The 12923-nt window shown below is 34.3% G+C and overlaps 1 protein-coding gene across 2 annotated transcripts; it reads left to right on the top strand.

The window, feature by feature from the left end:
- The first annotated feature begins 2226 nt into the window (after nucleotides 1-2226).
- On the top strand, nucleotides 2227-11397 carry LOC123701090 (src substrate cortactin). 2 transcript variants are annotated; one of them, XM_045648526.1, is made up of 12 exons: nucleotides 2227-2406; nucleotides 3809-3948; nucleotides 5121-5207; nucleotides 5454-5563; nucleotides 5956-6110; nucleotides 7214-7379; nucleotides 7476-7597; nucleotides 7830-8003; nucleotides 8428-8496; nucleotides 8905-9270; nucleotides 9796-9960; nucleotides 10979-11397. In XM_045648526.1, the coding sequence occupies exons 2-12, from the start codon at nucleotides 3809-3811 to the stop codon at nucleotides 11060-11062; spliced, it is 1638 nt and encodes a 545-aa protein (XP_045504482.1). In that variant the 5' UTR covers nucleotides 2227-2406; the 3' UTR covers nucleotides 11063-11397. The 2 variants fall into 2 exon arrangements, with proteins under 2 accessions (XP_045504482.1, XP_045504483.1); XM_045648527.1 differs by lacking the exon at nucleotides 2227-2406 and adding an exon at nucleotides 2467-2596.
- Nucleotides 11398-12923: the final 1526 nt, after the last annotated feature.

The raw sequence follows: 12923 nt of genomic DNA, 5'->3' as shown, positions 1-12923 counted from the left end.
GTATCTGCACTGTCTTCAAACGTAGCGCGCCGGCAGTCAGTTTGTTTGCCAACCAGCTGGTGGGCTCAGTGCGTCAAGTGTTTTTAACGAAATATTTAGAAAATATAAAGTGTACAGTGTTTCTTTTTATTTGTCAGTGTGCTAAAATAACTATTGTATGTTTAGCTACCGGCTATCACTAGTCGAATGGGAGTTTTGGATAAAAACAATGTAAAAATATCTTTCCATCGGTAAGTGATTTTCAGCAAATTGATAAATATTTATGTTTTAAACCTATTTGAAGGTTTTATCAAGCGCTTATTTGTAATTTTATGTTGTAACTGTAACATTTACCCACTTTATGGGGTTGTGGAATACAAAATAATGAAATAATTTTTAATAATGTCACAATAATATCACGTTTGGCATTTTGTTTACCACCGTAGTGTTGTAATACATCTAGCGTATATTATCGAGTTATGACAAAAATCTATTTCATATTAACGTTGATTTATTTATTTTGTTTCTTATAACAGATTTATATGTAGTTGTTGTTGCAAATAATAGATGTAAATTTTTTACCGCAGCGAAATAAAAAATACCACGTGATTGTTTTATTTGACTTATGTGTTTTAGTTTTAGTTTGTTGTGTATTAATTTCTCTTTTAGATTATTAATAAATTCATTTTGTTTTAGATTTCCAGAGCTAAATAAAAAATGGGTATAAAACATGAGACATGAGTAGATTGGACGCCGCCACAATTTGCTATATTGTGTTCACTGCATTTCGAAATTCGAGCCTGCGTGTTATCAAGATGGATACTCTAGAAGAATTGTGCAATCTTACGCTTACGTTTTTTTTTTTTGTTCCTGTAGATAATAAATACATATTTTGATTAAAGAAAGTGAATTTTTATTTTGAAATTTTTAACACCTAAGTTACTTTAAATATGTAACTATGTGAAACAAATAATGTATTCAACTGAAATTAATTATTAGTTTTGTTTTTATTTTTATTTATTATTTCACGAAACCGTAAATGCAAAATACATTCACGATTTTATCGATTGAAGCACATCCCATCACTATCACCTTCTATCTATCTAAATACGTACCTATAGTGAAAATGGTGCCATGACTATGTTGAAACGTAGCTTGTTGTCTGTAGCTGTCTCATTCTTTCATACGACGTTTTCTTTAGATAGAGAGAAACAAATATATGTAAATTGTATACGCTCGATACAAGTACTCTATAGGTTTATTGCTCTGAGGTCAATCCCATACATTTTTGCGATTTCTAAAGTAGCCTACTCACGATTCAATTTCAGTAACAATCTGCTGACACAATCTGCAGTGAGCTGACAGATTGTGTCGTGAATAGTATAGTTGAGGGCACGTTGGGGGCGTAACCCAACATGTTGTGTATTGGATCGGCGCGGAAGCAACCCGACAAATTGTCTCAGCAGATTGTGTGCGTGTTGAATCGTGAGTATTGTGATTGCTCCAATCTCGGCTCAATCGCGCTGCGCAGTAATCGCAAAATGGCGGTTTTGAGATAAACGCGGAAAAGACATTTTTACATATTTGAGGAAGATGTTTATATTTTATAGCCGTTTATACTTTATAGCCCTTGAAATCTATCAATAAAATTGGAAAAAATACAAGCTTTACAAAGATAATTATATTATATTTCATAAATTAGTATATCCATTAATAACGCGTATTATTGCGTTGAGGTTTAGCTTCAGGCCAGGCATCAACGTGACGTGCACACGTTGTGGCAAGCAATCGCGGAATGAAATTGTATCAGCAGATTGAGGGTTGGATGAATCGTGAGTAGAGAACGCTCAATCGCGACTTCAACAAATTGTGTCAGCAGATTGTGGGTTGTGTTGAACCGTGAGTAGGGCCTTTAACTTCGTAAGGGTGTATTCAGAAAGAAAGCTTGAAACTTATAAGCGCTTATCGGTGCTTGTCAATGCTGGTTTTGACAAGCTTGTCAATGCTGGTTTTGACAAGCTGGTTTGAGCATTGACAAGCGCCGATAAGCGCTTATAAGTTTCAAGCTTTCTTTCTGAATACGCCCTTATCGTTTTGTAATTGTTACTTTGTCTAAGGCCCCTGTGTTACCAAACTATAAAATAGATCGAAACCGTGGATCGAAAAATGGTAAGAAAAATGGATGACTCGATGACACTTGACAAGCTGCTAGCTGACGCCTGACAGATAAGTGTTGATTTGATTAGGTATGTGAAGTGACGCACAGCGATAAGTGGATGAATAGAATCATTAGTTTTTAATAAATTTATATAAACCTATAAATCTAGCTCTATATGAAAAATAAGAATTAAAAAGTCTATAAAACAGTGTTACTGTTGTGTGTTCACTGATACTTTCGTGGAAATAACCGAATAAACCGGCCGCAAGGTAAGTTTCATAAGTACATTTGTGCAATGCTAAAAAATACGTGTATTCATGACTAACATGAATTAATGTTATTCATTATTTAGCATTTCTTTTTGTAAAAAGAAACCTCTTTTTCTTTGCAATACTGATGAAAGTGAGTTTACCAAGAACTTGATATGTGAAGGGAAATGTCGGAGTAACCCAAGATAACGTAATGATAATGATATTTTTATTGTTATCGTGATGTAGTGTATGATTAATCAATTCTATATATGAAACAATCAAATGTTTTTATGTTTCTCGTGTCCATATTTTGCTGGACAGTAAGATAGCTCCCCCATTAAGACCCACTATTTATTACTACCATGTTAAAATGCAGAGTAATAATTTCAGGGTTCGTGTTATTTATGTATGCACGAGAGTGTCTATTTCATTGTAACAACAAAGTGTATGAATGTTTGACTTTATATGGTAGATTTTCATTGGAATAATGATTAGTCTTTTTCTACCAATTGCAATTATTGTAGAATTTTCAGTGAATAGTTGAATACACAACAAAAAATAAAAAATTATAAATTTTAGAGATAGGTAGATAAATATATCAAGTTACAACTTAGAACTATTTGACTGAAATGTTTGATGACTTTGATGACTTTAAAATATGCTCACTATTTAATTTAATGGAACTTGATTCATCGGATACTTTAGTTCTGTAAAAAAATTAAGAGCATTAAATTCAAACAATGAACAATTAGTGTATATAAAGCAATGATAATAATTGACAATTTATTAATAGAATAAGTTACAGTTCACTTTTCAAAACCTAACATAATTGTTTTTGTTGGTATTCTTATCTATCCATTATTATGTATCATCATAACAAATAACAATCAACATTATTAAAAACAACATTAATAGTTATTGTAGAATAGACAATTCTTGCAAACTGGAATATAAAGCAAATTTTTATCTATCTGCGAGGAAGGGAGAAGGAAGACTAAACATTTGGAATGAATTTTGTTAACATTAACATACTAATGTGTTTGAAAAAACTGTGCGAGCAATAAGAATAGAACATTAGTTACCCTTTCACAATATGGTACCAAGTCAATCATGTTATAATATTATTATAAATGCGAAACTTTGTGAGGATGGATGTATGTGTATGTATGTTTGTTACTCTTTCATGCAAATACTAATGAACCGATTACGATGACATTTAGCAGGTTTTTCTTTGAAAACGCTGGCGAAGCTGCGGGCGGAAAGTTAGTCATGTTATAATTTAAATTGAAAAGTACATAGATATTTTTATTTTAAAGATGTATTAAGTGCAATAAAAGTTTATAGAATGAGTCAAATTTGTGCTAGCAATGATATCTTTGTTCCCCTAATGTTAAAGAAATTTATCTTAATCTTACCACAGATGTGGAAAGCATCAACGGATGTAGCGCCACCTCCGCCAGTGGAGGCTGATGACTGGGAAACCGACCCTGACTTTGTCAATGATGTGACTGAGCAGGAGCAGCGGTGGGGCCCTGGGGGCAGACATGTGGAGGCCATTGAGTGAGTACAATGCTTTATGGAGCACTAGCTGCCCTGACAGATGTTGTTATGTCTTCTTGTAAATTGTTAGATCCGATAAGGCCGTTCAGTATTCACATTTTATAAATTTTTCTGTTAAATGTTATTAGCTGTTCTGTAATATTTTCCTGTTATAGCTACTCTCCTGAGGAGTTCAATATAGTAGTATTACTTCTGCAATTACTTATTTTATATGCAACTTTACACTTTAATCGTAATTTATTTTATATGAGGATTTACAAATCAGAAGTTAATGTTAAAAAATCTAGCTGTGTATAAAAATCATTTAAAAAATCTTTCAAGTTGAATTTTGTTTAATAACTCAGGCCCTGGAACCACAGACACAATAGAAAATCTGTTGTATCTGGGACCGATCGGGCCGCTTGGGGCTCAATGGGTTAAGGTCAGGAAGTATTTTATATATCTTCAAGGGTTCCTTTTTTGCTATATTTATTATTGTTATTTTATTTGACCCCATGTGAACTTGATATTGTTGCTTCATTGCAAGGAAATTGTTATCGTTTGAGGTGACTCATGTTACATGCCATATGTTTATCCTTTTATACATACCAGCTGTTGTCTGGAATTGTCCCTTTATTAGGAAGTTTTCAAATTTTTGTCTTATTATTTTACTGCAGCAAAATAACATAGTGATTTTTGAACACCAAGCTTTAATTAAAGACAAATATTATGCACTTTTTTTTATGACTAGCTGCTCCGCGCGGTTTCACCCCCGTGGCTCCACTCCTGTTGGTCGTAGCGTGATGATATATAGCCTATAGCCTTCCTCAATAAATGAGCTATCTAACACCGAGAATTTTTCAAATCGGACCAGTAGTTCCCAAGATTAGCGCGTTCAAACAAACAAACAAACAAACTCTTCAGCTTTATAATATTAGTATAGATTAGTATATTAACTAGTATAGATAAGGAAATACATTCTCTGTATAAATACTTCTGGAATATTAATCAACTGTGTAACATGTAATAATGATCATGAAAACGTAACAGAAACATAGATAAAATTATAATTAGTATACAACTTTGTTTCCTGTGTTTCATTATTAATTTTTATTCTTTTCTTTAAATACTTCAAATATTTATAAATTGTACTCTGTTACGCAAATAAGAATAAGTATCTCTCTTTTATACAGCATGGCAAAACTTCGGGAAGAGGTTTTCGAGGCGGACAAACAAGCAAAGCAGAAGGAATATGAACATGGTCCTAAACCATCTTATGGGTATGTACTATGCGAATTTTTATGACTTTCTCGTACTTTTTTGACGTGATTATATTTTTCGTTGCTATTTATTTAAAGTGAATAAAGCTATTAAAGTGACTTGATCTTGATCTATTATATATATTAATTATCATTTTTGACTACTTTTTATAATAAAAATACTTGCCTACAAAACTACACACTATGTGTATTGTGTGTCATCTTTGTGCATATCTTGAGTTTCCAATAATGATGATAATATTTTAGTTACGGAGGTAAATTCGGAGTACAGACAGACAGAATGGACAAATCAGCGGTGGGTCACGATTATGTGGGCAAAACAGAAAAACATGTGTCACAGAAGGATTATGCTCAAGGTAAGGTTAATTTTCTTGGAATTAATAATTTTAAGGATTTTGAATTTTTTTAACAAAATTGATTTCCTATACGGGCTTTAGACAGTACCTGACTTATGTTGCCATATCAATATCACTTATATCTATAAATTACTGTTTATTTATAAAATTAACTACTATCGCAATAAGAATGAGATCAGTCACTTCATTTATTTAAATGAGTATGAACTATGAAACAAAGTATATCGAGCAAAGCTAAAATAAATTACATTATAACATTAATTATTGTATTAACTGAGATACAATAAACATTTAATTGTATTTTTGTGCGTAAAATCAGTATGTTTTTTACATTTTTTCAGGTTTAGACGGCAAATGCCCCATATATATTATTTTTGTCATATTTTTTCCAGGTTTCGGCGGCAAATTTGGCGTGCAAAGCGACCGCATGGACGCGAGCGCGGTCGGCCATGACTATGTGGGCGTGGTCGAGAAACACGCCTCGCAGGCTGATTACGCTAAGGGTTTTGGCGGCAAGTTTGGTGTACAGACTGATCGGGTTGATAAGGTAGGTTTATTTTTGTCTAAAATTATTTTGTTTATTTGCCGGTAGTTAGAAAGATTTGTCAAATTGAATTCGATTAATAATATATTGTTAGACGTAACATTTGATTTAATATTTTTGTGGATGAATAGTTGCCATTATAGTTGTCACTATTTCCTGTCAGAACATGCTTAGTTGTCGAATACTATAAAATGCCGCTTTCCTTTGTCTCGTGGCGCATTCGTACGAATCGTGCCTAGGGGCTCGGACGTTGTTTATGCGACGTTTGATCCAACTACCCTCATTTAATTAATAGTCGTTGACTTGCTGTGATTTATTATCAACTACCTACATCAATAATTATTAAGCAAATGTGTAGAATCGCAGTACATTCTTTTTACATTCAAACTAATATTTATCTCGGCCTCGCTTGTATTTTTTTATAATATTATGATGTGTTGGTATAATGTAACATTTGTATGAGTGAATAATATTTGTAAAAATAACTCACTCATACAAATACACTTTATGAAATTGATTTCGCAGAAGATTAGAGTTACAAATACAATTATAATAACTTCGTGAGAATTACAATGTTTAATCACGATAATTCGCAATGTTGAAAGCCTTTTCTTATTATTAAATTATATTATATGTGCTAATAATTCATAACCTTTTTTAGTTTAGGCCGATTGTAGATTACAAAAAAATGGAAACAATTTCATTTCTTAGAGCCAGCGCGCACGAGCAACTTTGTCTCCGCAACTTTTTTGTCTCTCCACCCATGGGCTAGTATGAAAGTGCGCGCACGTAGCGACGCAACTCCCCATACAAATTGATGGGAGAGACAAAATAGTTGCGGAGACAAAGTTGCTCGTGCGCGCTGGCTCTTACAAAAATTCACGGATCGCTGTCTGACCTATAACAGGAATCAAAGTCTATAAGCGTTTTGAGATATTTTTTCGCTTTAATACATAGTTTGGCTAACTATATCTCACACTAACACAGGCTTTAGTTTCCCTAAAATTCCAGTTTCCCCAGTTTCCCCAGTTTATATAACTGTATTATTTTAAATCTTTTTTCAATAAAGATTTTTTCATTAAAAAAAAAAAAATCTGTTATTATAGAGTGCAGTGGGCTGGGAACATCGCGAGGCCGTACCAAAGCATTCCTCCCAAAAGGACTACGCAGTGGGTTTTGGAGGCAAATTCGGTGTGCAAGCTGACAGGCAAGATGCTGCTGCCGTGGGATGGGAACATCGCGAGCAAGCTACTAAACATCACTCGCAGACTGGTATAATATATTATCATCTGCACTAATATTATAAAGAGGAAAACTTTGTTTGTTTGTTTGATTTTTTTTTCTGACACATACGGACTTTCTCCACAGACTATAGCGTCGGTTTTGGTGGTAAATTCGGCGTACAAACAGACAGACAAGACGCTACGGCGGTCGGCTGGGAACATCGGGAGGAGAGTCAGCGGCACGCCAGCCAACTGGATCATAAGCGGGTTAGTTACTGACTGACTTACTGACATATTGATTCACTGACTTATCATCTAAAATCTGACTGGCCGGTTGGCTTGGTTGGTAGTGACCCTGCCTTCTAAGCCAGATGTCTTGGGTTCGATTCCCACCCGGGGCAAAATTTTCTATACTTTTGTTTACTATATAATTTAAATAATAATTATTCATCGTAATTCCTATTAATTTAAATATGTAATTATTTATTTAATTTCTCAGGGTTTTGGCGGTAAATTCGGCGTGGAAACAGACCGAGTTGACAAGTGTGCGCACGCGTTCGACGAGGTGCAGAAAGTTGGAACGAACTACACGAAGCAGAAACCGGACATTGGCGCCGCTAAACCATCGTCTATAAGAGATAAATTTGAGAACATGGCTAAGGAGAAGGAACAGGTAAAATTATAATTTTTGAAGTGAAACTTGTTTATCGGGGTTGGAAAAAAATTTAGTGTAACATTTTTCCATTACGCGCCATCTTTTTCTTATCCCTACCACGCGTGATTCGACGTATTTCTGTAAAGTTGCATATAGTTTATAATTTTTTGAAAAATGAGGTCATAAAGAAGTTTCACTTCTTACGTGTGTATACTAGTACACGCACACATTTTTTTATTTTAATAGATTGTGAAAGAAAAATAAGTCTTTCTAGCCAACAAATACACGAAATTATAATATTGAAAGTAATCTATTTATTTATTTCGAATAAAACAAATTATCAATTCAATTTACAAATCTAAAACAACATTAATTTTTATTGAGCTAGAAGTTGATGTGAATTCTAAAATAATATGTAGCTAATTATTATAATGATTTTCAGGAAGCATTACAATCGGTGCAAAGGATACGACAGGAAAGGCAAAAAACTGATAAGAATCTAAGTGAAAAGGTAATTTAAAAATAAAACTATAATCCATAAAAAAGACGTGTGTCACTCGGGGACTGGGGCGGTTGCGCTATTGCATGCTATGCCTTCAAGTCACACCTCCGCCCGTCCCCGTGGGGAGCGTGAGGTTTTTTCGTTACGGAATTTCTCGATTCGGTCCCCGCGCTCAAGGCCCACGATACCATTCTACCATTTTTTAAGCTGTTAAAATTTCATTTCATTACAGATTGCTATTGTAATTAGTGGTGACGTCATAACTTAATTCAATTATACCCGCAATATATTCTATTAATAGTTGTAACCTAGCCTCAATATATCTTATTTTTTATACCTTGTTATATCTGTGACGTCATAACTAATTTCATTTTGTTTTATACCCACAATTTATTTAATTCCTCATAATTTTAACAGGAAAAGGAACGTCTAGAGAAGGAGAAAGAGTTGCATCCTGATATAGAAGAACCTGACCAACCTCGACTAATACCTCGTACGCCACAGAAGATAGCACAGCCAACGCAGAAGATAGCCCAAGAGCCACAGAAGATAGCCCAAGAGCCTCAGAAGATAGTCCAACAGACACAGAAGATAGTCCAAGAGCCGCAGAAGATAGCTCAAGAGCCGCAGAAGATAGTACAAGAGCCAGAGGTGGTTCAAGAACAGCAAATGCAAGCAAAGACGTGTGAACAAGTGGATGTGGTAGCGTCTAGTGAGGAAGTGAAGGCCAGCTTGCCGGATGTGACGTTGACAGGCGATAGCAGGGAACCGGAAAAGGAAGAGGTAATGTAAAAAATTTGTAAGTTGTAACCAACTATGTATATTGTATACCTATACTATTTACCAACTTAATTTACAGAATAATAAATAAACAAACGACTTACTTCTTAAATGCTTATTATCTATACTAATATTATAAAGCTGAAGAGTTTGTTTGTTTGTTTGAACGCGCTAATCTCGGGAACTGCTGGTCCGATTTAAAAAATTCTTTCGGTGTTAGATAGCCTATTTATCGAGGAAGGTTATAGGCTATATATCATCACGCTACGACCAACAGGAGTGGAGCTACGGGGGTGAAACCGCGCGGAGCAGCTAGTATATTATATATTCATGTGAAGAATATTTTTTTTAATTATTTTGTTTGATGAGTTAATGTTTCTTTGCAAAATGTGCAAAATCCAACTGCAGTCACATGTCGCTAATTAGCCACGTTCGTGCTACTTTCGGAGCGCTTTCTATATTATTTCACTTATATTTTTGTTTATTGCTTGCTATAAAATCCTTTTTAATACCAATCCACAATTCCAGATACACCGTCAGCCAACCATCGTGGTATCGCCCGTGGGGTGGGAGGGGGAGAACGAAGCAGAGGAAGAGGACGGCTACATCGCCCGAGCGCTGTACGACTACCAGGCGGCCGCGCCCGATGAGATCTCCTTCGACCCGGACGATCTCATCACCAATATTGTCATGGTGAGTGTGTTTGAGTGAGTGTGAGTGAGTGTGAGTGAGTGGGTGTGAGTGAGTGTGAGTGAGTGAGTGTGAGTGAGTGTGAGTGAGTGAGTGTGCTGGAGTTAATAAATATAATAAATAAAAAAGAGCTTGTGCCGAGCAGTCAGAAGTGAAACTAACTGTACCGGGCAGTTTTACCCACATTGCTCCGCTTGTGTTGGTCTCAGCGTGATAATATATAGCCTGGCCTTCCTTGATAAATAGGTTATCTAACACCGAAATAATTTTTCAAATCGGACCAGTAGTGCTTGAGATTAGCGCGTTCAAACAAACAAACTCTTCAGCCGTATAGAATTAGTATAGATGCGATGAAAACAAAGAAAAAATATGATATTTCATGTGACATTTTCGTAAGGTCTCAGTGATTTCATCACTATTGTGTATTACACTATATTGTGATGGTAAATTTGGTGATAAATGTGCTACTTTCGAGAATAAGTATCTTGAATTAGAAAAAACGACGTGTGTCACTCGGGGACTGCCGCAGTTGCGCTATTGCATGCTATGCCTTCAAGCCACACCTCCGCCCGTCGGAGTGGGGAGCGTGAGGTTTTTTCGTTACGGAATTTCTCGATTCGGTCCCCACGCTCAAGGCCCGCGATAGAAGCTATGCAATAGCTTAATATAATAATGTAAGAAATAACACGCGAAGCTGGGTTAAATATGAGTTTGAAATGTAATAAGAATGTACTGCGATTCTACACAGCTACCTAATTGATGTAGGTAGTTGATAACAAATCGCAATAAGTCAACAGCTTTTAACAAAGTGAAGGTAGTTGGGTCGAACGTCGTATAAACAACGATCCGTACGAATGCGCCACGATTCAAAGGAAAGCGGCAATTTATAGTATTCGACAACTAAGCATGTTCTGACAGGTAACAGTGACAACTATATTGACAACTATTCATCCACAAAAATATTAAATCAAAAGTTACGTCTAACAGATAATTTATTAAAAATGTATAATTCGTATTCCAGATCGACGAGGGCTGGTGGCAAGGTCTATGTAAAGGCCAGTACGGGCTGTTTCCCGCGAACTATGTGCAGTTGCAGGACAAATAGGAACATTCCAATATATTTTATATATATAAGTAAGTGAAACTTTAACAAATACTATAGGAATTGTTGATAATTTTCATTGAATAGTTGTTTTTAAATACGAATGTATTAAAATTATGTAAAACGCGTAGAGTTTATTTGATGTAAGACGGGGATGGAATGTTCTAGAAAAATTTTAAAAGCATTTCTCTCTAGTTGAAGTATAACTTCATGTTAAAACTAGTAACTCTATTTTTGTTCTTAATCGATGTATAATTTATCAAAACGTCTTGAAATTATTTGATATAATTAAAATATTACAAAATTCTTCATACATCTATCTATCTTATATAATATACTAGCTTACCGCGCGCGGCTTCGCCCACTTTCTCTTAAACGATTTGAGATTTAAACTATTCTATCTCTCAAGTTGGATCGAACTGCACATGGTGTGCGAATTTTATTATAATCGGTTAAGTGGTTTAGGAGTCCATTGAGGACAAACATTGTGACACGAGATTTATATATATTAAGATAAAAATGAAACCCGTTTCGCGTTGTCACGGCATCACGTGTGAACGGGTGGACCGATTACGATAATTCTTTTTTTATTATATTCCTTGAAGTACGAGGATGGTTCTTATGTAGAGAAAACGTAAATATGTACCACGGGCGAAGCCGGGGAGGACCGCTAGTTTGAAATAAATTAAAAATATTCAGAAAACGCATCCCATGTCTTATTCAAATATAATGAACTAAACTTCGAAATTAAGGCAAGTGTAGAAAACATATCCATCAAATAAAATAATGTAAAAGAAATAACTAAATTCACGTGACATTCAAGTATTAAAGAATTATTTTTAGTTTTAAAGTTAGTTTTAAGCATTATTTTGCAAAAAAAAAACTTTATGTATATGTCGCAGGCAAATTGTATTATTTCGTTTACAAAAGCTAGGCATCTTGTAATATGTCGAGAATTCGTAATTAGAATTTTTTGGTTTGGATAAGGGGGTGGGTTAGGTTAGATTCGCGTTTTTAAAACTACACAGAAATAGGAGCCCCACGAAGTGAGGCTCCGTCGGCTCGCGACCATCTTTTTGTAGAATTTTGGAAAAAGTAAATCCTCAGCATTTTACAAAATGCCGAGCATTATTTGTAAACGGTAAAATAATACAATTAGCCTGCGACATATAGAACTGCTGTGTTACAAAAAAACGTATTTTAAATCTGAATTATAGATAACGCATTTTTATTATTTTATATTTATAGTATTGCAAAATGATTTTATACATTTTTAATTAATGCAGACTGACGCAATATAACATTAAATAAATATATAATTATATAAAAATATAGATTATAATTTAAGTACGTAATATTTTGACTTATTGAAAAAATTATAAAAATTGCTTTTAATTTTTATGTACTTGTATTAAATGAAATTGACAATTTATGTATTCATTTTGTATTATTTATTAATAATTACAACGTCTTTACTCATTTATTAAACTTTTATATTCATGTGTGTGTGACACCTTCGTCTTACACTAGCGTTGTCTTTGTAACTATGTATGTGTGCGTGAGATGTGTATCGAAGATTTATCAGCCAACATTTTTGGCTTATATTTCTTGTTAGATACAAAAAATTGCCAAATGCAATAATTCATATAGATTTTCGAATTTGAAATTCTGTATGTGTGAGTTAGTATAGTATGGAGGATTTATCAGCCAACTGTTTGCTTATATTTTCTTTAACGATACTAAATACTTGCCAAATGCAATTCTTCAAATACATATATAATTTCGGATGTGTAATTCTGTATGTGTGAGTGAGAATTGTATGGAGGATCAGCCATTATTTGGCTAATATTTCTTGTATTGATGC

The sequence above is a fragment of the Colias croceus genome, chromosome 20, assembly GCF_905220415.1.
Source record: "Colias croceus chromosome 20, ilColCroc2.1".
NCBI classification, from domain to species: Eukaryota; Metazoa; Arthropoda; class Insecta; order Lepidoptera; family Pieridae; genus Colias; species Colias croceus.
The sequence above is the reverse complement of the archived record's forward strand: the minus strand, read 5'-3'. Positions and strand labels throughout refer to the sequence as shown.